Genomic DNA, 25,937 nt, shown 5'->3' on the forward strand with positions numbered 1-25,937 from the left:
TCTCAGCCTGTGCCGAGTGAAAAATGGCCTGCATTTTCTTGATAGCCCATGTGGTTGTAAAGAATAAATGGCTAATGAATTACAGATGAACATTGACGCAAATTAATCTTCCCGCTGTCCCTGGGTTATATGGCAGCCATTTAAAAGTTTAATCAATACACTAAAGTTGAAAACATGCAGGCACTGCAGTTGTTTGGATGTAATAAACATCAGAGGGAACCGGGAGGTTTGCACTCAGTCCATGTATCATAATGACAGCTATTTATGTTTAATGGACTAAATATTTTTTATTGGAAGGGAGCAAATGTCAGCTTAACTTTGTGAGCCCCGCATTCAACTTTCCTTTGAGGTTGGTGAAAGACGGCTGATGTGTCATTGGAAATGAAATGTTAAGTTGGGGGGGTGGGGAAGCACGACAGAGACAAAGCGAGGATAAGGAGTCGTTGGGAGGCGTGATGCGGCGCTAACATTCTGCAGCAATTCATTAACGAAAATGTAAACTCTGATATTTCTAATGTTGCTGTAAAATGGTTTACGAGGAACAACTCTAATGGTTATTAGGGAAAACAAGTGCCCAGATCTGCCAGATATCCCGTTCAGTACTGGCTTTTGTTTGAAAACTCTTTACCAGGTCATATTTGCTGGAGATGTATAATTAGTCCTTTTTCTTAATGGGAGAAGTGGGGGAGAAATGTCATGACGACTCTCAGCCCTTGTGTTCCATAGATCTTTCCATCTGAATGGTGTCCAACGACTTTAAATAACCATGTGCTCTCTTTTGGAATACTTATATCTTAATGACTTTTCAAGTCGATATTTTGTAGCACTGCTGAGTCGGGTAGGACCACATTGGCTAAAAGGGAATGACCTCTGCCAGGAGTGGTGCCATCTTGCTGGACAGAAACAGGCTGAAATAAAAGGAGAGAAATAGCTTGGTCTGAACAACAACAAAAAAATATAGACACAGTTCAGCTTTGCATTTTTTTTTTTGTTTTCCCCTCAAAATAAAACAGAAAAAGTATGCTATCCCTGTGGAACACGGGGTCTTGGAAAATGGCATACACTTTATTAAAATAATTAGAAATGTTTTACACAATGGATGAGCATGTTTTTAATATACCTTTTGCAACCAGTTGTCTCAGGTTCTCTTCGGTGTCTGAGCCTTCTGAAAAGTCCTCACTTTGTTTTTTCCCCCTATTTATTTATTTTTATTTTATTTTATTTTATTTTTTTTTTTTTGATGTAGTGTTTTAAATGCCAGAGTCTTGAGGAAAACAGTTTAACACCTATCGAGGTGGGGCTGCAGGATGAGGAAAAGGGGCACAGGGTAAGATAATTAGCTATCTGATATTTGGACCTGTGAAAATACAGAACAACACTACATTAAAAACTAATGATGTAGGGAGCAAAATGGCGGAGGAGTAGGAGACCTGGATTTTGTCTAGTCTCAGGAATTCAGCTGAATAGGGATCAAACCATTCTGAACACCTATGAACTCAACAGGAGATCGAAGATAAGAATAGTAACAACTCTCTGAACAGAAAAGCAACCACTTTCTGGAAGGTAGGACGTGCGGAGAAGTGAATCCGAGGCGATATTCGGGAGGATAGACGGCGGGAGAGGGGGCCTCCGTCGGCCGCTTCTGGCAAGTGGTAGAGCCGCGGAGCATAAAATCGGAACTTTTAGAAGTCGGCTCCGCTGAGGGACGTCGCTCCAGTGGCTAAGCGGGGTGTGGAACCCTCCCGGGACAGTGTGGTCTCAGGACCCTCGGAGTCACAGAAAGACCAGGGGTGCCTGAGTGCGGCAGAGCTCCCGGGTGTCGGAGCAGGGAAGCCGGCTGCAGAGACGGAGCCGAGGCGCGGGCTCTTGGCTCGGGGTGGCCATAAACTGTGATCCGCGGCCCAGTCGGGCCACTGCTCCTCCAGCAGGGACCCAACAAGCGGCAGATCCGGGGAGACTCCCCTTCCTCCCCAGAGAGGAGCGGCGCGGGAGCGCACCGCAGGGATCTGCCGGGTTTGGAGACTCCACATGGGGTTGGGTGCCAGAGATAGAAATGCTCGGTCACAGGCCGGGTAAGCACGGAGTGCGGCCGGAGACCAGGGACACGGGAGTGACTGCTTTTCTCTGGGGGCGCACTGAGGAGCAGGGCCCCGAGTTCTCAGCTCCTCCGGGCGGAGATTGGGAGGCCACCATTTTCACCCTGGTCCTCCAAAGCTGTACCAGAGCTTGCAGGGAACAAAAGCTCCTGAGAGCAAACCGGAGCAGCTTGCTTAGCCCGGACCGGCAAGGGCGGGGCAATTCCGCCTCCAGCAAAGACTTTTGGGAACCACGGCAACAGGCCCCTCCCCCAGAAGATCAGCACAAACAGCCAGCAAGCCAAGACCAAGTTTACCAATCAAGGAGAACGGGAGAACTCCAGCGGTAGGGGAGTTCTGCACATAGAATTCATGACTTTTTTACCATAATTCATTAGTTTTTCAAAGTTAATTTTTTTAACTGTTTTTTTTTTTGAATTTTTCTTTTTCCCTTTTTCAAACAACATCTTATCAATTCCTTTTTTAAAAAAACATTTTTTATTTTTCATTTTTAGAGTCATATTTTATCCCTTCATAGTAGTTACCCTTATTTTTGGCATATATATATATATAAGATGTTCTCTCTTTAAAATTTTGAGATACAGTTTCTTCTAACAGATCAAAATATACCCTAAATCACTAGTGTATGGCTTTGTTCTATTCTCCTGCCTGATCACATCGTCTCCCTTTTTTTTTCTTTTTTCTTTTTCTTTTTAAATCTTCTACATTCTTTTTAAAAAACAACTTCTTATCAATTCCTTTTATAAAATCTTTTATAATTTTCATCTTTACAGTCATCTGCCATCCCTTCATTGTATCAACCCTTATTTTGTACATATATGTCTTTCTTCCTTTAAAATTTTAGCAGGCACTTTCTTCTAACAGACCAAAATATGCCCAAAAGCTAGTGTGTGGCACTGATCTATGCACTAGCCTGATCATATTTGATCATATTCTGTTTTTTTTGTGTTTTGTTCTGTTTTTGTTTGTTTTTATCTTTTTCTTTTTTCCTTTTTTTTTTTTTTCCTCTTCTTTCCTTCCCTTTCTTGTCCCCTGGTTTCAGGTCTTTTCTGATTTGTATAGAGTATATTTGCTGGGGACGTTGTTAACCTGTTAGCATTGTGTTCTCTCATTCATCTGTTCTCTGGACAAAATGACAAGATGACAAAAATCACCTCAGCAAAAAGAACAAGAGGTAGTACCATCTGCCAGGGACCTACTCAATACTGACATTAGTATGATATCGGACCTAGAGTTCAGAATCATGACTTTAAAGATACTAGCTAGGCTTGAAAAAAGTGTGGAAGTTATTAGAGAAACCCTTTCTGGAGAAATAAAAGAACTAAAATCTAACCAAGTCGAAATCAAAAAGGCTATTCATGAGGGGCAATCAAAAATGGGGGCACTAACTGCTAGGATAAATAGGCAGAAGAGAGATTCAGCGATATAGAAGACCAAATGATGGAAAATAAAGAGGCTGAGAAAAAGAGAGAGAAACAACTACAGGATCACGAGGGCAGAATTCGAGAGATAAGCGATACCATAAGACGAAACAACATTAGAATAATTGGGATCCCAGAGGAAGAAGAAAGAGAGAGAGGGGCAGAAGGTATATTGGAGCGAATTATAGCAGAGAACTTCCCTAATGTGGGGAAGGAAACAGGCATCAAAATCCAGGAGGCACAGAGAACCCCTCTCAAAATCAATAAAAATAGGTCAACACCCCGACATCTAATAGTAAAACTTATGAGTCTCAGAGACAAAGAGAAAATCCTGAAAGCAGCTTGGGAGAAGAGATATATAACCTTCAATGGTAGAAATATTAGATTGGAAACAGACCTATCCACAGATACCTGGCAGGCCAGAAAGGACTGGCATGATATCTTCAGAGCACTAAACGAGAAAAATATGCAGCCAAGTATACTATATCCAGCTAGGCTATCATTGAAAATAGAAGGAGAGATAAAAAGCTTCCAGGACAAACAAAAACTAAAGGAATTTGCAAACACGAAACCAGCCCTCTAAGAAATATTGAAAGGGGTCCTCTAAGCAAAGAGAGAGCCTAAAAGCAGCATAGATCAGAAAGAAACACAGACAATATACAGTAACAGTCACCTTACAGGCAATACAATGGCACTAAATTCATACCTTTCAATAGTTACCCTGAATGTAAATGGGCTAAATGCCCCAATCAAAAGACACAGGCTATCAGATTGGATTAAAAAACAAGACCCATCAATATGCTGTCTGCAAGAGACTCATTTTAGACCCAAAGACTCCCCCAGATTGAAAGTGAGGGGGTGGAAAACCATTTACCATGCTAATGGACACCAAAAGAAAGCTGGGGTGGCAATCCTTATACCAGACAAATTCGATTTTAAAAGAAAGACTGTAATAAGAGATGAGGAAGGACACTATATCCTACTTAAAGGGTCTATCCACCAAGAAGATCTAACAATTGTAAATATCTATGCCCCTAACGTGGGAGCAGCCAATTATATAAGGCAATTAATAACCAAAGCAAAGAAACACATTACAACAACACAATAATAGTGGGGGACTTTAACACCCCCCTAACTGAAATGGACAGATCATCTAAGCAAAAGATCAACAAGGAAATAAAGACTTTAAATGAAACACTGGACCAAATGGAATTTATAGACATGTTCAGAACATTCCATCCGAAAGCAAGAGAATACACATTCTTCTCTAGTGCCCATGGAACATTCTCCAGAATTGATCACATCCTAGGTCACAAATCAGGTCTCAACTGGTACGAAAAGATTGGGATTATTCCATGTATAATTTCAGACCAAAATGCTTTGAAACTAGAACTCAATCACAAGAGGAAAGTCAGAAAGAACTCAAATACATGGAGGCTAAAGAGCATCCTAGTAAAGAATGAATGGGTCAACCAGGAAATTAAAGAAGAATTAAAAAAATTCATGGAAACCAATGAAAATGAAAACACAACTGTTCAAAATCTTTGGATACAGCAAAGGTAGTCCTGAGAGGAAACTATATAGCAATACAAGCCTTTCTCAAGAAACAAGAAAAGTCTCAAAGACAGAACCTATCTCTACACCTAAAGGAGCTGGAGAAAGAACAGCAAATAAAGCCCAAACCTAGCAGGAGAAGAGAAATAATAAAGATCAGAGCAGAAATCAATGAAACAGAAACTAAAAGAACAGTAGAACAGATCAACGAAACTAGGAGCTGGTTCTTTGAAAGAATTCACAAGATTGATAAACCCCTGGCCAGACTTATCCAAAAGAAAAGAGAAATGACCCAAATCAACAAAATCATGAATGAAAGAGGAGAGATCACAACCAACACCAAAGAAATACAAACAATTATAAGAACATATTATGAGCAACTCTATGCCAGCAAATTAGTTAACCTGGAAGAAGTGGGTGCATTCCTAGAGATGTATCAACTACCAAAATTGAACCAGGATGAAATAGAAAACCTGAACAGACCTATAACCACTAAGGAAATGGAAGCAGTCATCAAAAATCTCCGAACAAACAAAAGCCCAGGGCCAGATGGCTTCCCAGGGGAATTCTATCAGACATTTCAAGAAGAATTCATACCTATTCTCCTGAAACTGTTCCAAAAAATAGAAATGGAAGGAAAACTTCCAAACTCATTTTATGAGGCCACCATTACCTTGATCCCAAAACCAGACAAAGACCCCATCAAAAAGGAGAATTACAGACCAATATCCTTGTTGAACATGGATGCAAAAATTCTCACCCAAATACTAGCCAATAGGATCCAACAGTACATTAAAAGGATTATTCACCATGACTAAGTGGGATTTATCCCTGGGCTGCAAGGCTGGTTCAACATCCGCAAATCAATCAACGTGATACCATACATTAACAAAAGAAAGAACAAGAATCATATGATCCTCTCAATAGATGCAGAAAAAGCATTTGACAAAGTACAGCATCCTTTCTTGATCAAAACTCTTCAGAGTATAGGGATACAGGGTACATACCTCAATATCATAAAAGCCATCTATGAAAAACCTACAGCGAATATCATTCTCAATGGGGAAAAGCTGAGACCTTTTCCCCAAGGTCAGGAACGCGGCAGGGATGTCCACTCTCACCACTGCTATTCAACATAGTATTAGAAGTCCTAGCCACAGCAATCAGACAACAAAAAGAAATCAAAGGCATCCAAATCGGCAAAGAGGAAGTCAAACTCTCTCCTTTGCAGATGATATGATACTGTATGTGGAAAATCCAAAAAACTCCACCCCAAAACTGCTAGAACTCATACAGGAATTCAGTCAAGTAGCAGGATATAAAATCAATGCACAGAAATCAGTGGCATTCCTATACACCAACAACAAGACAGAAGAGAGACAAATCAAGGAGTCGATCCCATTTACAATTGCACCCAAAACCATAAGATACCTAGGAATAAATCTAACAAAGAGGCAAAGGATCTGTACTCAGAAAACTATAAAATACTCATGAAAGAAATTGAAGAAAACACAAAGAAATGGAAAAACGTTCCATGCTCATGGATTGGAAGAACAAACATTGTGAAGATGTCAATGCTACCTAGAGCAATCTACACATTCAATGCAATCCCCATCAAAATACCATCCACCTTTTTCAAAGAAATGGAACAAATAATCCTAAAATTTGTATGGAACCAGAAGAGACCCCGAATAGCCAGAGGAATATTGAAAAAGAAAAGCAAAGCTGGCGGCATCACAATTCCGGACTTCCAGCTCTATTACAAAGCTGTTATCATCAAGACAGTAGGGTACTGGCACAAAAACAGACACATAGATCAATGGAACAGAATAGAGAGCCCAGAAATGGACCCTCAACTCTATGGTCAACTCATCTTTGACAAAGCAGGAAAGAATGTCCAATGGAAAAAAGACAGTCTCTTCAACAAATGGTGTTGGGAAAATTGGACAGCCACATGCAGAAGAATGAAACTGGACCATTTCCTTACACCACACACAAAAACAGACTCCAAATGGTTGAAAACCTAAACGTGAGACAGGAGTCTATCAAAATCCTAAAGGAGAACACAGGCAGCAACCTCTTTGACCTTAGCCACAGCAACTTCTTCCTAGAAACATTGCCAAAGGCAAGGGAAGCCAGGGCAAAAATGAACTATTGGGATTTCATCAAGATCAAAAGCTTTTGCACAGCAAAAGAAACAGTCCACAAAACCAAAAGACAACCAAAAGAATGGGAGAAGATATTTGCAAATGACATATCAGATAAAGGGCTAGTATCCAAAATCTATAAAGAACTTATCAAACTCAACACCCAAAGAACAAATAATCCAATCAAGAAATGGGCAGAAGACATGAACAGACCTTTTTCCAAAGAAGACATCCAAATGGCCAACAGGCACATGAAAAAGTGCTCAACATCGCTCGGCATCAGGGAAATCCAAATCAAAACCTCAATGAGATACCACCTCACACCCGTCAGAATGGCTAAAATTAACAAGTCAGGAAACGGCAGATGTTGGCGGGGATGTGGAGAAAGGGGAACCCTCCTACACTGTTGGTGGGAATGCAAGCTGGTGCAACCCCTGTGGAAAACAGTGTGGAGGTTCCTCAAACAGTTGAAAATAGAGCTACCATACGATCCAACAATTGCACTACTGGGTATTTACCGCAAAGATACAAATGTAGGGATCCGAAGGGGTACGTGCACCCCAATGTTTATAGCAGCAATGTCCACAATAGCCAAACTGTGGAAAGAGCCAAGATGTCCATCGACAGATGAATGGATAAAGAAGAGTGGTATATATACACAATGGAATATTATGCAGCCATCCAAAGGAATGAGATCTTGCCATTTGCAATGACGTGGATGGAACTGGGGGGTGTTATGCTGAGTGAAATAAGTCAATCAGAGAAAGACATGTATCATATGACCTCACTGATATGAGAAATTCTTAATCTCAGGAAACAAACTGAGGGTTGCTGGAGTGGTGGGGGGTGGGAGGGGTGGGGTGGTTGGGTGATAGACATTGGGGAGGGTATGTGCTATGGTGAGCACTGTGAATTGTATAAGACTGATGAATCACGGATCTGTACTTCTGAAACAAATAATGCAATATATGTTAAAAAAAAGAAAGAAGATAGCAGGAGGGGAAGAATGAAGGGGAGTAAGTTGGAGGGGGAGATGAACCATGAGAGATGATGGACTCTGAAAAACAAACTGAGGATTCTAGAGGGGAGGGGGGTGGGGGGGGTTAGCCTGGTGATGGGTATTAAAGAGGGCACATTCTGCATGGAGCACTGGGTGTTATGCACAAACAATGAATCATGGAACACTACATCAAAAACTAATGATGTAATGTATGGTAATTAACATAACAAAAAAGTTATTAAAAAAGAAACTAATGATATAATGGATGGTGATTAACATAACGATAAAAATTTAAAAAAATAAAATAAATAAATTGGCAAAAAAATATAGAACAGCATCTGCTTATACACTAAATTTGTTTTAAATCAGAAGAATTAGTGTTCTAATGGGGCGTGAGATTCAGAAGAAATCACCTTTAGGTTAGTCAACCAAACTGATGGATTCTCTGGTCCTTTGTCCTCCCTTAAGTGAAATGGGGACACACCTTTTGTTCTGAAATCCAAAGGGTCACCGTCTGCTAACTGTGAAGACATCCCACCCGTGACTTCTCATGCCACACTCACCCTGCAGTCCCTGGACCCTTCTTTATTTTTTTCCACATTCTTCTCACTCTCTTAGGTGATTGCTTGATCGATTTGTCTATTTGTACATTCTGTTTTCCCCATGTTAATATCAGGTCTATGGTAGGGGGCAGGTGGATGGAAAGTAGGGAGACAGGAAAACAATTTTCTTCTTTGCTCCTAGAATCCCAGGGCCTGGCCCACAGTAGGTTCTTACGAATAGCAGTTAAGTGAATTTCAGACTATTATTTCTGATTGTCTTTAACAATCATCATTATAACCATTTTGGGGGTTCACCTATTATGATTTCTAGACACTGTGATCATTGTTTTACAGATAATACATGATCTTAGCCCTAACCCAAGATGGTAAGAGTTATCTCCATTTTACAGAGGTAAAAACTGAGGTCTCAAGCATTTAAGGTAATTATTCATGGTCATTGTTAGTGTAGCAATTCCAGAATTTGAATCTGGCCTGTCTCTCTTCCACTTATACAATACTCCCGTGTTCTGTAGGGCCTTGTGTTCTCACTGGTGATTAAAATGTGACTAAGTCACCCCAAGTTTTTATTCTAGTCCACAACCAGCCAGCTCTCCAACTGGCTGCTAATGGGCAGAAGGATTCATGCTTTCTCACCTAAACCTCACATCCTGAGGCATAACTATGAAGAACGTTGAACCATTAAGTCTAAAAAAGTAGATGTTGGTCATTTGGTGATGGGCAGTGTGACCCTCAGATACGTGTGTTCCATCGTCTGAGGAAACACAAGTGACTGGCAAATGTTGAGGAAAGTGTGTCAGATAAACGTATGTTCAGCTGCAAATGACAGAAATCCAATAAATAGTGACCTAAACATGTGTTTATTTTTCTCACGTAAAAGTAAGGATGGAAGTAGGCAATCCAGGGCTGGTACAGTGGTTAAAAGAGAGATCAGTAAGCACCCAGGCTCTTTCTTTCTATTCCACTGTCTTTAGCATGAGGATTTCATCTTCATGTTCTCAGAATGACTGCTATTCCTCTTGGCATCATTTCAGCTCTCCGGGCAGGATGAAGAAGGAAGGTCTTTTCCTTGCAAGGCATTCACTTTTTATTTGTGGATGGACAGTTTTCTAAAGACATCTGCCTATTGCTCATTTCCCAGACCATGTCACTGGGAGGCTGGAAAATCAAATATTTTAGTGTTCATGCTCTTACAGTACGAGAAGATAGGATAAGAGGGAGCCAATGCACAGTACCTACTATATAAGAGAAATCTCATTTTTTGTGTTCTTACCGAAAGGCTTGAAATTTTGCTAGATGCCACATATACAGCAATTTATACCATCTTTATAAGGACCTTATTACAGAAGAGTATTTATTCCCATTTCACTAGGAAGGGATGGAGCTGGAATTTGAAAACCACATTTGTCTGATTCCATTCTGGGCCTTTTCTCTACTGCCATGTTTCTTTAGCTGCCATTTTGATTTCATAGGGAAGGATGGTAGGATTACTCCTAATTGTTGCAGCTTATGATATCTTCCGAACATGTTGTCTTCTGAATTCACTGGACACATTAGGTCTACCTCTTTGATCGTTAATCATGCACTGACATGTGCCATTTTCAAGCCTTTTGTGTGCAACAATGGAAAGTTCTGTACAAAGTGGTTAAGAAGGTAGGCTCTGAAGTCTTTCTAGATTCCAATCCTGGCTCCATCAGTTACTACTTGTGTAAGCTCAGACGAATTACATACTCTCTCTGCTTCAGTTTCCTTATCTGTAAAATGAAAATAATAGTAGTGCCTATAGCATGCATATTTTGAAAGGAGTTACTGCTTAGAAGAGTGTCTGGCCCTCAGTAAATATTGGTTATTCCCATCACCATTATTATCCACATTTACCCTGTTTCATTTTGTCTACACAAACAGATTGAACTTTGGAAGACCCAGGACCATGTTTATTTTCCCCTCTTGATATCCCCAAAAGTTTCCGTGCACATTGGAGAATCTGAATAAAAATTCATTCTAGAATTACACTGCATAGGTTGAAATCCTTGTTCCATTGATTTAACATCTCTCTGTCTCAGCTTCTAAATGCTAAAATGGGGAGGTTAATACTAAGTACCTCACAGGGTTATTATGAAGGTTTAATGAAATAATGTACTTAAAGTTTTAGAACAGTGTGTAATAAATAGAAAAAGTTCGGTGTTAGATGTAACTATTATAGTCCTCCCTGAGATCATCAGTATTCAAACACTAAAACTCCATGGTATATAATCTAATTGGTAATAATTCCAAAAGCAATTTTTCTAAGGCCATCTCAGGTACAAGGTTATTAAAAATAACCACATCTTTCTGGTGAAGCCATATTGAGTTTATCCTGTGATCCAGGATGTATGGTAGATGTTGGAGATACAAAGATGCATAAAACACTGTAGGAAACACAAGTGGTGGTGGGCATGAAGAGTGTTCACCCTCAGTAATAATCAAGTGCTCAAAAAGTAAAACAATCCTAGAACATAATTTCTCCACTATTAGGGTAGCTAGGATGATCACATAACCATATTTGGTACTACTGAGTGGACTGGATGTATACTGATATGTTTCAGAAAAGCATTTTGGCCATGTGCATTGAGGCTAGAAAATATTTAGATCCTTTGACCTAATGATGATACAGTTAGGAATCTGTCCAAAGGAAAGAATCTGAAATGCGGGCGCCTGGGTGGCTCAGTTGGTTAAACGACTGCCTTCGGCTCAGGTCATGATCCTGGAGTCTCGGGATCGAGTCCCGCATCGGGCTCCCTGCTCGGCAGGGAGTCTTCTTCTCCCTCTGACCCTCCTCTCTCTCATGCTATCTCTCATTGTCTCTCTCTCAAATAAATAAATAAAATCTTAAAAAAAAAAAAGAATCTGAAATGCATAAACAAAGTATCTTTATACATTCACATGTTCCCTGTAGTAACGTTTATGACATCAAAATGCAGAAAATAGTCAATATTCAACTAGGTAGGAATGCAAAATAAATTATGGCAAATTCATAGAATTTGCGATATTATGTAGAATTTAAAAGATATTTAAAATAATTTTTAATATGGCAGGCAAATATTTCTGCAATAAAGCAAATGAAGAAGATATATATGAGCTCATCCATGCTTATGATATAGGGATAGAAAAATGACTGGAAGGCAAAACATCAAAATGTCAACTGCATTTAGCCCTGGGCAGTGGAATTATGCATGATTATTTTTCTTCGCACTTTATTTTTTTTACAATGAGGATGTAGATATACGAAATACCTTAAAAACTAACCTCAAACAATAATATAGTGTTTATGCAAATAGTTCTAGAAGGAAAAGTAGTGATAGTACAGAAAAGGGTTTGCCTAAGTTAGGAGTTGTGTTCAGCTGCAACTAACAAACATCCCAAATAGCAATGACTTTAACAAGATACTTTCATATAATGTGAACCCCAGATATAGGCAGTCTATGGCAGGTGTGACACAGTGGGAGCCCAAGATTCTTTTATTTTTGTTCTAATTTCCAAAAGACCAGCTTCCATCTTCAAGTTTGATTTAGGGTCACAATATTGTTGCTGTAGCACCAGCCCTTATTTCCATGTTTCAACTAGCAGGAAGAAAGAAAAGCCAAGGTTATAATGATATTCCCTCAAGCAAAGAGATTATATTTTAACAAGTTGTCCCAGGAGCCCTTCATAACATCCCCTTTTATTTTATGGCCACCATCAATGAGCATATTGCCATGCTCAATAGCTTAGGGTGTCTGTGTGTAAGATAAAAGGGGAATACGGATACTGGCATTCAACCTTGCTTCCCGATTTTGATTCCAATTCTGCCACTCAATAGCAGGTTGATTTTAACAAAGTCTAGCACATTAATGGCACCAAGGAAGCCTCAGAAACCTAATTCTGTTTTGCCCTTCCTTGATTTTCTCTGGCAGGGAGACTACATCCCATTTAAACAGATATTTTTAGTAGCATGCCAAGCGTTTGGGAGGCTTTGTCACCTCACATGGAAAACAGGGCACTCATTTCTGAGACTACCCCTGGTATAGTAGTTTGGGGATGAGAAGAGATGAGAAGACTTGGTCCAATAGAGTTGACTTTGTTGGTTGGATTTTCATTAGTTTTGAAAAAGAAGGTCTTTGAAGCCAAGCATAAGGGCTGACTGGCAAAGAGAGGTAAATAGAGTTTCCAGGAAGATCAGAAGCATCTACCACCTGCCTTCCTTTGAGCTCTTCTCTTGGCCCACTAATAGGAGAGGTGCATGGAGGAGGCCTATATGTATCAATAGACAGGCTCCCCAAAATAGAAGACAAAGACTGGGCCATTTAAAGCTCCCAAGAGACTCATTTCCAACTTGAATACAGGAAAAATGTCAGAGCAACTGAATTTTGTTCTTTTTAGGACTGTTCTTTCTTGTAGTGGATCAGAATCATCAAGTCAAATCATATACTGTGATAGATTTAAGCACTGAGGGATGCTGGGGGAGAGAGAGAGAGAGAATGAGCACTATGGGCATGGATTTTCATGAACTGCATTGTAAACTAACTTAGTGGGCTCCAGGGAGAACACAAACATGACGCCAAGGACTCATAGACTTGAATTTTGCTTATATCCATTTTATAGGCAATTTGTAGAAGAAAGAAAGGGCAAGAGTAATACTAGTTATCTCACTGGGTTGTTTAGAGGATCAAGTGATCAGACAATCACATGGAATGTCCATCAGAGTGCCTACACCCAGAAGCTCAATAAACTCAGCTATGATGATGATAGTGGAGGATGAGGAGGAAAAAAGAGAAGGAGGGCAAGAAATCTGCTAATGTGTTGCTCCATAAAATGTCTTTCAGATGAAAATTTGCATTAACAAGGAGGAAGCTTTGCATGTATAACGGAAAATTAATTTTGAAAATTTTGTCATGAGATGAAACACAAAACTTTTTGATAAAGCCTGGAGTCACAGAAACACTGCTCATTTGCATTCTTCTTTGGCTCATCATTCCTGAAAATGATCTTTGTGATAATGGAAGAAGCACTGAATCAGAAGAACTGAAAGCCAACCATAGCTTTTTCCTATAATAATTTTATCTTTTTGAATGCATTTTTTTAATCTTTCTAAATCTTATTTGCTTCATCTGTGGACTGGGGGTAATATAACCTATCTGTTAATAATAGGGATTAAATGAATGATGAATTTAAAGCACCCGGTAGAGTGTCTTGCACACAGAATGAATGAGTATCTGATGCTGTGAAGGGCTATGGATGTGCCATGTTTCTGGGGGACAATCTGCCTCCATCTCCAGGGACATGCCTGATGCAGAAGACAATTCTACCAAAAGAAAACTCAAAACAGAGAACGTTTATTATGTTAATGGTTAGATGGCCTAAGGACTTATTATGTTCAGGGGCAGAAATTTTGTTATGTCTTTTCCTGTTAATGTTAGAAAGAAAATCCTCACCCCATTAGAATCACTCATTGTAGTGCTGCTCAACATGTCCCAAGCCCTTCCTGCCCTTGAGAATCTGCCCAGCCTCTATGCTGTAGCTGTCAGGGACTGTAACTGCCTTTAACGTCCAAGAGTGATTGGTAGATATCATGCCACATGGTCCCTAGAATACATGGGCATAGGTCATTCCAGATAGGAAGATGAGACATGTGAATTGAATTGCAGAAGTGAGAGTGGATATCCCATCTTGTTCCTAATGGAGGGAAAGCACTCAGTCTTACCATTTTCAGTATGATGTTAGCTGTGGTTTCTGTAGGTGACCTTTATCAGATTGAGGAACTTCCCTTTTATTCCTATGTTTTTGAAAGGTCTTATCATGAAAGAATTTTGAATTTTGTCATTTTTTCTGCATCAGGTGATATGATTATATTTTTCTCAATCTGTTGATGTGGTATATTAAATTTATTTTTAAATATTGAAACAACCTTGCATTTCTAGGATAAACCCTACTTGGTCATGATGTCCTATACTTGCTGTGTACTGCTGGATCCAATCCTCTAATACTTTATTACAGATTTTTGCTTGCATATACACGAGGAATATTGTTCTGTGGTTTTCTTTCCTTGTAATATAGTTACCTAGTTTTGGTATCAGTATAATGCTGGAAGCAATAAAATAAATTGGAAAGTATTCCCACCTCGTCAATATTTTGGAAAAGTTTGTGGAGAATTGATATTATTCTTTGATAAATCCTTGGTTGAATTTGCCACTAAAGCCATTTGCACTTGGAGTTATCTTCATAGGTTGATATTAAACTATAAATTCGATTTCTTTAAAAGACATATGGTTCTTTGGGTTTTTCATTTCTTCTTTAGTGCCTCAGCTTTTTTATAAAAGACAAATTGCACCCCCATTAAGCCTCTACTTTTAATAATTGTGTCTATCAGATAATCGTTGTGTTATTTACGGCTTAATTACAAATTCTGCTCATGATGTCCTAGGCCTTCTGTTTGGTAAACAGAGAAAGTCTGGCTCACTTGCTCAATGCATTCATGCATGCATTCATTCATTTAGCAAACATTTTAACTACATTTTAAATTCCAAGACCCATGGTAGAGAATCCATAGATTCAAAGATGAATAAGGCAGTGTCCCTGAGTTCAAGTAAATTACATTTAAGTGGGAATAATAATGACCTGATTGGCTATGATACAGTGGGGTGTGTGTAATGGTTGTGTAATGAATGGTGCACAGGGAGAACAAACAAGGAGCCACTAATTCTGCCTAAGGGAAATCAGTGGAGGCTTCCAAGAAGAAATGCCATTTGAACTTGGTCTTGAAAGATGAGAAGAATTTTATGTGGCAGAATGGAGTCCTACACGTGAAATGCCATGGGATGTTTGGGGAAAAGTCATTTCAGATTTTCTGAGGGTAGGAACATTTATTAACAGAAATTAATTGTTTGGATCAGGGCAGTGAAAATCTGAATGGTCAATGAAAAAGTTAAATTTCTTTAATTATCGCAATTCTTCTATTTAGGTGTTCTTAAAATACAGTTGGCATGCCTGATCTAATATCACTGCAGCGTGGACTTCAGTTGAATTGTTGCTCCATGACGACTCACAGATCTTTAGATCCTATTTTTATTTAAATTCTTATTTTCATGGTTGTAATAGTAAATATACATTTTCTTCAAGGAAGTTGTAGTCATTGAAATAGATCTTAATTTGAGTGCTGACATTTCAGTAATGAAAGAAGAAAAACAAGATCCTGTGTAGATAGAAGGGGAGAGGGAGGGAGAGGGGAAAGGGAGAAAGGAGGGAGGGAGAGGGGAAAGGGACAAAGGAGGGAGGGAATACAAATACCTGTAAAGTGTGGACATTGTAGAATTTCTCCCAAAGTCAATTGGTTGCGACTGTTCACAATTTTACCTTCAGTACATTGATCATGTCAGGTCAACTTAAGCTGCTCTATCCAAATTCAGCTGGATTCATTGGCCTTTGAATATATCATGAAAAACAATTTCTTTGTGTAAATTTGATGAGGAACACCTCTTCCTCACTGAGGTTAACTACATCTAGATTGCCATACAAGACCCAAGTTCACATGTGTTATTGCAGTTAATGTTGGTTGTGTTGCCTTTATAGAACCATGTTGGCCTCTGGGAACACCTCACTGTCACCCAGGAGCTTGCAAATTCATTGCTTTAATTAATTAATGGAGGCTCTTTGGAAGTTAGGGTCCCTTGTTTTTAATTTTCAGCTAAAGTCACCTACTGATTTCCATTTAAAAAATAGATGCTGTCTACTTGATTTGCTTATTACTCTTTGCTACTAAAATATAGCTATAATGGCTCTGTGGAATTGTCAGTTATTTAAGTATTCATGGGTATTTAGGTAAAGCCTGGATGGTTTGGAATTATTCTGACATAACTAAATGTGTCATAAAAATATTTGCTCCAAGAGTATGCTATAAATGCATATGCCCAATTCAGGGAACAAAATATAACTTTAGGTTTTAAAACGAATTATTAGTATATATTTATTGCCCACTCTATGCTGAGCACAGTGCTAGGCCCCCAAGAGACTCTAGTAAACAGATCAGACTTTCTGCTCTCATGGGGCTTGGGTTAGTGGATGTTCATTCATTCATTAACCTATGAGTACATACTGAAATGCCTTTTATGCGCCAGGCACTGTGATAGTACTGTGCTTTGCTATACAGGTGAAACATCAGTATGGTATTGTGCCTGGTACTTAGCCCAGAACAAGTATTTAACTGACTGTAAAATTACCCTTTCTCTTCTCTTTACCATATTACATTATTCCACATTAAGTAAGAATGTGGAAGGAAAAAAACCATTTTGGTCATAATAGCAGAGATTGCTTTTTGCTCAATAAAATACACATTTTTTTCCCCTTTTGGGACCACAAAGGTGGACTTCAACTCATCTCCCTTGAAGTTAGATGTGGTTAGATGAATGTGGTTTAGCGAAGGAAATGTTAATGGAAGAGATGTGTCTCATTCCACAACCAAGCCTTTTGAGGAGTGGCTCTGCCTCCTTTACTTTTCCCGATGGCAGAACTTATAGGAGATGGCAGAACCACAGCAATCACATGTAGAGGAGGCTCCCTGCATTGGACATTTGAGTAAGGGAGACATAAACTTCCATTGTGTTAGGCCACTGAAATTATGGAACTTGTTTGTTACAGCAGCTTGCATAATCCTCACTAATACAGTAGTGGGACAGTTATAAGATGCCTCATTATTATAAGAATTATGACAATCATCACAAGATATGCTATCATTTGGCAATGACAATAAATGCTATTCAGTAGCTGGAGTTCCTTATAGTCAGGTGATGAGGGAGTACATAGGCAAGGATTATTACTCCTATTTTAGACATGAAAATCAAGACTCACATAAGTCATGTGACCTGCCAAAATTCACAAGCCTGGAATATAGAACAATTAGTACTAGCACCAAGGTATCCTGTTTCTTAGTTCAACCTTCTTACTCTTTACCACCTTCATTATATTTGTATCTAAAAGTATTAGTTGGCCTTAAATTTTGTCTACTTATTGCCTTCCTTCCCCCACTGGGTTGTAGTGTCCATGAGCTGAGACCTTCTCCCCCTACCGTATCACCATCTGTAAGAGCACTGAGAGGCACGTAGTAGGACCTCAGGAAATAGCTATGTAATGAAAGAAGGCATGACTAATAACTGAGTAAATAAATATTTTACTAGTCAGGCATGTTGTGATGCAAATTAAACATGATCTTATACGTTTTTGTGAAGGAAAGATGGAAGGAAGGAATGAAAGGATGGAGTGGAGGGGCGCCTGGGTGGCTCAGTCAGTTAAGTTCTGCCTTTGGCTCAGGTCATGATCTCAGGGTCCTTGGACTGAGTCCCGTGTCAGGCACCCTGCTCAGCTTGGAGTCTCCTTCTCCCTCTCCCGCTGCCCCTCCCCGCCTCCACTTGTGCATGTGCATGCTCTCTCTCTCTAATAAATAAATAAAATCTTAAAAATAAAAGATGGATTGTATATATGGATTGTGTGTGTCCGTGTCCGTGTGTGCGTGTGTGTGTGTGTGTTTAGAAAGAGGAAGGCACAGAGTGATGGGATTACAGTAGCAGGGACTGATAATTTTTCACTCTCAATTATTCTGTTTTGAATAGCAAAGTGCTGTTTGTGGAAAACATTTTGACCTGAAAGGACCCCAATCAGTGCTAACCAAAAGGCTTAAATAGGTCACCTGATGGAATCCAGAGAAGAGAAGGCAAAGAAAGTTAACACAGATTTGGAAATTATTCCTGGGGTCATTACTGTACACTTACAAAGATTATATGCCAAGATAAACAAGCAATTTCCTCCAAAATTATTACTGTGAAAATTTTCAGGCCTATAGGAAAGTCAAAAGAATAGTACATTGAACACACATATATTCTTTACCTAAATTCACTGTTAATATTTTGCCACATTTGCTCTCTCTGTATGTCTGAGTCTGCATGTGTCTACACACATTTTTTATGAGATATTTAAATAAATTGCAGACACCATCACACTTCAGCCCTAAATAGTTCAGCATGAATATCCTAAGATAAGGACCGTTTCTTACAAAACAACAAAATACTAAGAATATTAACATTAATTCAGGGCACCTGGGTGGCTCAGTTGGTCAAGCAGCTGCCTTCAGTTCTCAGGTCATGATCCCAGGGTCCTGGGATCAAACCTGGTGTCAGGCTCCCTGCTCAGTGGGGAGCCTGCTTCTCCCTCTCTCTCTGCTGCTCCCCCTGTTTGTGCTAGCTGTCTGTCAAATAAATACATAAAATCTTAAAAAAAAATAACTCAAACCATTGTCTACTGTACAGTCCATAGTTAAATTTCCTTAATCTTTCCAATGATGTCTCTTATAACTTTCATTTTAATCTAATATCCAACCAAAGTTTTCATTTGGTTGTCAAGGCTTTTATTTCTTTTTTAATCCGGTGCAGGAGTTCTCAAGGGTGACCCCCCTGACCAGCAGCATCAGGATCACTAGAGAAATTGTCAGAACGTGAAATGCTAGAGCCCTGCTCCAGACCCACTAAAAGAGAAACTCTGGGGGCTGACCCAGCAATCTTTGTTGTTAACAAGTGCTCCAGGTGATTCTCATATATGTTGGGGCACACCTCCCACCTTTCCTGCTTTTCATGATATTTAGGTTTCTGTTTTTTTGTTTTTTCAAAAGCCCAAGTCAGTGTCATTGTAGAATTTCCCGTATTCCAGATTTTTCTGGTTGCTCACTCATAAGTTGATTCAGGTTTAACATTTTGCCAAATGTTGGTGATATTGGGTCTATTTCATCGTGTTGAGAGGCACATCATATTTTATGATCCCTTTCGTAGTAATGCTGATTGATCATTTGATTAATGTGGTTACTGCCGTATTGAGCCACTCTAAAGGTATATGTTCCCCTTTATAATTAATAAGTAACCTAAACAGTGGCAATCTAAGGCTGTGTGAATATTTTCTTCTCCATTAAACTTTCACCCAATACTTGTAGCATCTGTTGATAATACTTGCTGGAATTACTACATTGGAATATGGTGATTTTTCCAATTTTGGAAATTAATTAGCAGGCATTCATTAAATAAGGGCTTTTTCTCTTATATTTATTTATGTACTGAAGTATCATTATTAACTCAGAGCTTTCCTCTCAATTCAATGTGTCAAATTAATTACTCTCATTATTCATTTTGATATCAAATAGTGCCAAATTTGGCTAGAGAGAGGATTTTCAAGCCACCTTCTGCGTTCATGACCTGCTTTCTGGCACAAGATGTTTCAGGCACTTTGTATATTTCCTGCCCACATCCTGGTTATTTTAGATGGCAGTATTTTGGGGGGAATCAGTTTCTAGGTGCCAGTTGTCTGACACATATTCATACATATGTGAATTTTAATCATTTCTTATAGATCCCTCCAATTTAGATTTGCAGTTTTCATTACCATCATCATCGTCACCATCATCACCTTCTGTATTTAGTTTTCTAGGGCTACCATAACAAATTACTCAGACTGAATGGCTGAAATAACACCAATTCATTATCCTTTAATTCTGTGGGTCAGAAGTCTAACATGGCTCTTCAATGAGCTAAAATCAAGGTGCTGGTAGGATTGTGTTCCTTTCTGGAGACTCACAGGGAAGCATCCACTTCCTCGCCTTCTTCAGCTCTAGAGGCACCCCCAGCCCCATTCCTTGGCTCCAGGTCCCTTCTCCCACCTTCACAGTAGAGGGTGTTTCATCTCTCTGATCCTGGTCACATCTCCCTCTGTGACCACAGTCTTTAGAGCTTCTTGCCTTTTTAAGGACTCATGGGATTAGGTAGAGCCCAGACAGTTCAGAATAATGTCTCCAACCTAAAGTCCATACCCTTTATCACTTCAGCAAAGTTCCTTTTATCAAGTGAAAAATTATAGTACAGTTTCCAGAAGTCAGAGTGTGGATGGACATCTTGGGGACCATTATTCTGCCTACCACATCTTCCCTCATTCTTTGTTTTCCCTTCTCTCACAGTGAACTACTAACTCCCAATAACTTCAGTGTATGTACATGTTTTCATTACCCTACAATACACACAAAATAATACGAGAATTATAATGGGAGTAACACTAACAGCAATAAGCTTACTAAGTAAAGCTCAAGATTTCTTTGCTTGTATTTTTTTTCCTCAGAATATATCTCACTCAGGTGTGCAGTTGAAGTATGGTGTTCCAAAATTACTTGATTTTCTTTTCTCGTGTCATTATGTTATTGATTTGATATGCAATTAGGTTCATTTTTTTCTCCAGGTATATTCGGTTTTAGGGTTTGCTTTTTCCATCCTTTTGTATTCATCTTTGAATATGTGGAAATACATGAATATAAAGTGATATATTCAGAGAAGTCTCAGCTCCATCCCGATGCCCGCCACCCTATTTTCACTCACCCACTACACATAGTCATTCTTACTAGTCTATGGTTTATCCCTCCCATATTTCTTTTTGTAAAGCATAGATGAAGAGGGGGGCGCCTGGGTGGCTCAGTTGGTTAAGCGACTGCCTTCGGCTCAGGTCATGATCCTGGAGTCCCGGGATCGAGTCCCGCATCGGGCTCCCTGCTCAGCAGGGAGTCTGCTTCTCCCTCTGACCCTCCTCCCTCTCGTGCTTTCTATCTCTCATTCTCTCTCTCTCTCAAATAAATAAATAAATAAAATCTTAAAAAAAAAAACATAGATGAAGAGGTGTGTTTATTTTTTTAATCTTATTTTTACTTCTTTCTTACCCAAAAGCAACTGAATTTATGTACTTTTTGTTTCCTTGCATTTTTACTTAGCAGTATGTCCTGCATCTATATCCCTATCTACCCATATCTATATAATATATGTATGTAATATACACACACACACCTATATCAACATCTCTGTCTCTATATATCTATATGCCTGTCTACATCTATACTGTCTATAGCTTATGTCTCTGTATATCTATATACCTACATTTATACCTATATCTCTATCATCTCTTTATATCTATACCTACAGTTACATCTCTCCAGCAGTATATCCTGGGAGTCACTGTATATCAGGTGATCATGGAAATCTTGAGAGGAGAAATAAGTTTTTAAATATGCCTTCTGTATTGTCTAATTTATTAACAATAAATATTATATCTGTGACTTAAGTAAAAAGAGAAATACATATAGAGAAAATGGCTTTTTTATGCTTTCTGCTCACCCCATCACTCCCCAAGGTAGAGCTAATCTTTTTTCTATGTTTGCATACCATTTTGTACATAATATTATTATAGCAAATTTTATTGCAGTTATTTTTATTTGACAAGTCATCTGCCTTACTGGCCTGTCAGCTCCCTAAATGTAAAAAGAGTCTCTCCCTTTCTTTTCTTCTTAGTTTTGGGTATCATGGATTGTTCCTGGCACATAGTGTTTCCCCACTTACTTGGTCAAAGTTCCATTAAATTCCATTAAAGATTCATTCAGTTCGTCTAGTTTTTAATGTGTCTGTTTTTAAAATTAAAATATTTTATCGAAGTTATGAAACTCTGTTTCATTGTCAACTGTTAATATCCTCATGTGAATTAGTGATCAGAAAACTAGTTGATTCTTAGAAAAGGTATGGAGGGACATGCATCTGAAAGAAGACAGTTATATATATTTTTAAAGATTTTATTTATTTATTTATTAGACAGAGAGAGAGAGAGCACGAGCAGGGGGAGCGGCAAGCAGAGGGAGAAGCAGACTCTCACTGGGGCAGGGAGCCCGATGCGGGACTCGATCCCAGGACCCTGAGATCATGACCTGAGCCAAAGGCAGATGCTTAACTGACTGAGCCACCCAGGTGTGCCAGGACAGTTATATTTTAACTCTAGAGTTGAAACCCTAAAGAAAGGGAAGAGGGAGTATGAGGGTCATAGATATTCTAGGAGGGAAGGGGACAAACCAAGAAAAGAAAGAGAGGGACATGGAAAGAGAAAGATCTCTATCTTTGTGTCAACCATATTAGCTACACACAGCATAGAAAATATACATAGATGATAATAGCGATTAATATTATTAGAACAGAAGTAAGAAGTGTTTTCTCCAGAGACTAAGAAACCAAGGTCCGGAACAATTGAACAAGTTGCACAGGACACATACTATAGACCCCGAGCTAGAACCTGATCTTTGGACTCCTCCACATTTCCCAGAGTTGATATGACCTTTCTTGTACTTCTAAAAGGGGCACATCTGAAATCAGGCAGGTACCCCCACTGCCCTGAGGATGGAGACGGCCCAAGCCTTCTCTCCTCTTAGAGCTCTTTGAAGTTGGGCTACTAGCCTCAGGACTGAAACACACATCTCTGTCTTTCTTGACCTCCTTCAGTGAAGTCAGCTATATTTGTGGAGGTGCATTGTTCAGCCTCAGAGCATCATTTAAATTTAAAAATCAATAAAGAAAAGTGAACCAGTAAGAGGCACAGACTGATTAAGTGCTGTCTGTATGAAGAGGTTTATCCTCTGCCACATTTCTGTTGAAATCCTAAGAAATGTGAAGAGGATGGGGCAAAATCAAAACGGATTAAAAATTATGTCAGATACCAAAATGCAGTAAGGCAACTTCTTCTTTGGCAGGCAGTTGAGAATTGGCAACTTTGAGTTCTGATCCGGCGTAATGATGTCAACATATTCACACCCACATACACACCATGTGCACATATAACACAGTCATACTCAAGATGCACACAGACAAAAGTAAGACATACAACATATATAACATGATTTACTACAAGACCAACAGCACGCATAAAACAGTGCACACACAAGTACCCATGTGTAACATATACACACAAAACACACAACACACACTTGTGCAGGCCCATACATACACACACATGAATTTGTTCTTGACTGGTAGTATGAAGATGTAACTCTTCCCTCTGCCAACTTATCCCACATTTTTTTTTTTTGATGAAAAAATAGCAGTAGAGAGGAGAAAATCTCTTCATCAGAAAATTCAGTGGAAAAAAAAATTCCCAAGACATTGTCATGTATTACTGGTTATTTTTGGTGGTTAAGAGAATTATTTGAAAACAAAGAAGCCTTTCACAAAGCCTCTAAAATACAAAAGATTTAATAACATTTACATCTGTGTATCAGCCATGTCTGTAATGCAAGTCATGAATAACACATAAACCAGAGCACGGAAAGAACAGAAGTGCTCACACATCATTTAAAATCCAACCCACCCCATCGTCAGCGGAATCAAATACACAGCAGGAGCAGTTCCAGTTGATACACACACAATATAGTCATTGAAAATGAAAACATATTAATTATATTCCTTAAGGTTAGAGAAATGGCAGGATTCACTAACCTGTTCGACTTCTCTGTTGAAATTCTGTACCAAAAAGTACATCACGATTTGCTTTCTTATTTTTCTTAAGAAATTACAGAGAGAGTGCTTGTACACATTTGTTTTGTTTTACTGTTCATGTACATTTGCACTTGGGGCTCAGTCCTGCTTCCTTGCTGTGCTGAAAATGGGGAAAGTTGGCTTAAGAAGATGGGTCCTTGTTGCAAGTGAGTGACTTGCAATAAAGGAATTCATTGTTGAGCAATGATATTTTCCAAGCGCCGATATGTGCCCAACTCCCAAGTGGCATATGTGGAAATCCACACCGCTAGGAGAATAGTTGTGTGTTACCAAAACCTAGAGCTCACGTAGCAACACGTTTGATCAAGAAACACAGCGAAATCCTTCCTTGTTCTGATTCAGATAACTCTCTGAGGCCCAAATTTGGAACTGTGCTTTTCTGGATCAGTTCATTTGGCTCCTACGAATTTCCAGGGATCTCCTAGGCTCTCCATATATGCTGTGAGAGCCTCCCACTCTGCCATAGGGAAGCCTCTGGTGCCATGATGGAGAAGGACGAGTGCAGTGCGGGTATTCGCATTTGACATCTGTTCATAGTGATCCTTTAAGTGTTGCTATGTTTTATTTCCAGGAGTTAAGAGGATATTCAAATAATGTCCGTATTTGATCAGCACTTTTTGTTTGCTGGCTTTTGCTTTGATGTTTGTTTGTTTGTTTAACCTTCCTTCTTGTGGTCATTGTTTCCCCTTCTGTCTTTTGTTGGAGCCAGACCATTGCATGTGGGTCCTGAACAGTTTAAGATGAGCTCTGTAAATGTCAGGGAACCCCTGCCTCTTCGACTATGTATCCTATTTCACTGAGAAATTTCAAGCCCTTCACAGTCCTCATTGCAGCAAAAGGTTAATAGTCGTCTCTTTTATGTACTTTAAGTGCTCAATTCTTAAGGACAGTGTTTCAGGGCAAGCTGAGTGTAATTGCTAAATAATATAGTCATTCTCATTTTAAATGAGTGATACTTCTGGCGTTCCAGATGCTTCTACCTGCGTGTGTGTACGTGTGTGCATGTGTGCGCCTGTAGCAGGCATGGGTGAGACCTCCACTTGGGGGAAGTCACAGCCTTCCCACAGGAGTCTGCACATTCACGCATTTGGGTTTTAAATGTTGTGCCGCATCCCGGGCCTCTTAGGCTCTGCAGATTATGTATAATAGATGACCTGCATTTACAGAGATGTGTGCTATACAGATGTAAATGTTATTATAGCTTTTATATTTTATGTTCTTGTTGAAAGATCATTTTGTCTTTGAATAATATGGCTGTTCAATTTTTTTGGAGGGGAGGGGGTTATCTTTAAAAGAGAATATGAAATGGATATTGTACATCATATATTTCTTAAAAGTAATTTGGAATTTTAGGGTCTGGGATTGGGGCTGACTGATACACTGCCACGATGAGATATAACCCCTGGAAAATAACAGCACCCGCTCATGCCTGCATCTGTCCAACCTCATAATTCACTTTCACATTGGATTATGGATGTCTGCGTTCAGTGAGTCTATCTTCCCTTTAGGTATTATTTCAGCCCTTTGAGATAATAAGGAAAGTTTAATTGCGTTGTTAATTGATTTTTTGCACAACATTATTACCTTGATTGATTGCAGAGTTGATGAAAATGTTAGACACAGGCAGCGTGGAGTATCAGCCCAGCAAGGAGTGGGAGCCTTGTGGAGAATAGATAACCTTGATGTTAAGAGCTATATCCTTCAGATATGTCTTCCCTTGACATATTGATGGCCCTTGAAAAGGGAAAAGCTGATTGTATGCAGAAT

At 39.3% G+C, this 25,937-nt stretch overlaps 1 protein-coding gene across 3 annotated transcripts in view; it reads left to right on the top strand.

Annotated features, from left to right (window-relative positions):
* LRMDA (leucine rich melanocyte differentiation associated) overlaps positions 1-25,937 on the top strand; it is a 1,116,706-nt gene that overhangs the window by 1,076,588 nt on the left and 14,181 nt on the right. The window contains exon 7 of one of the 3 annotated variants that reach the window (XM_027597161.1): positions 13,620-14,978. The exons of the other annotated variants lie outside the window; for them this stretch is intronic. Within the exon in view, the coding sequence (XP_027452962.1) occupies positions 13,620-13,636 (17 nt within the window). The 3' untranslated portion in view covers positions 13,637-14,978. Of the gene's footprint in view, positions 1-13,619; positions 14,979-25,937 lie in introns of those variants that run through there. 3 annotated transcript variants of the gene reach the window in all.

The sequence above is a fragment of the Zalophus californianus genome, chromosome 15 (genome assembly GCF_009762305.2).
Source record: "Zalophus californianus isolate mZalCal1 chromosome 15, mZalCal1.pri.v2, whole genome shotgun sequence".
Lineage (NCBI taxonomy): Eukaryota > Metazoa > Chordata > Mammalia > Carnivora > Otariidae > Zalophus > Zalophus californianus.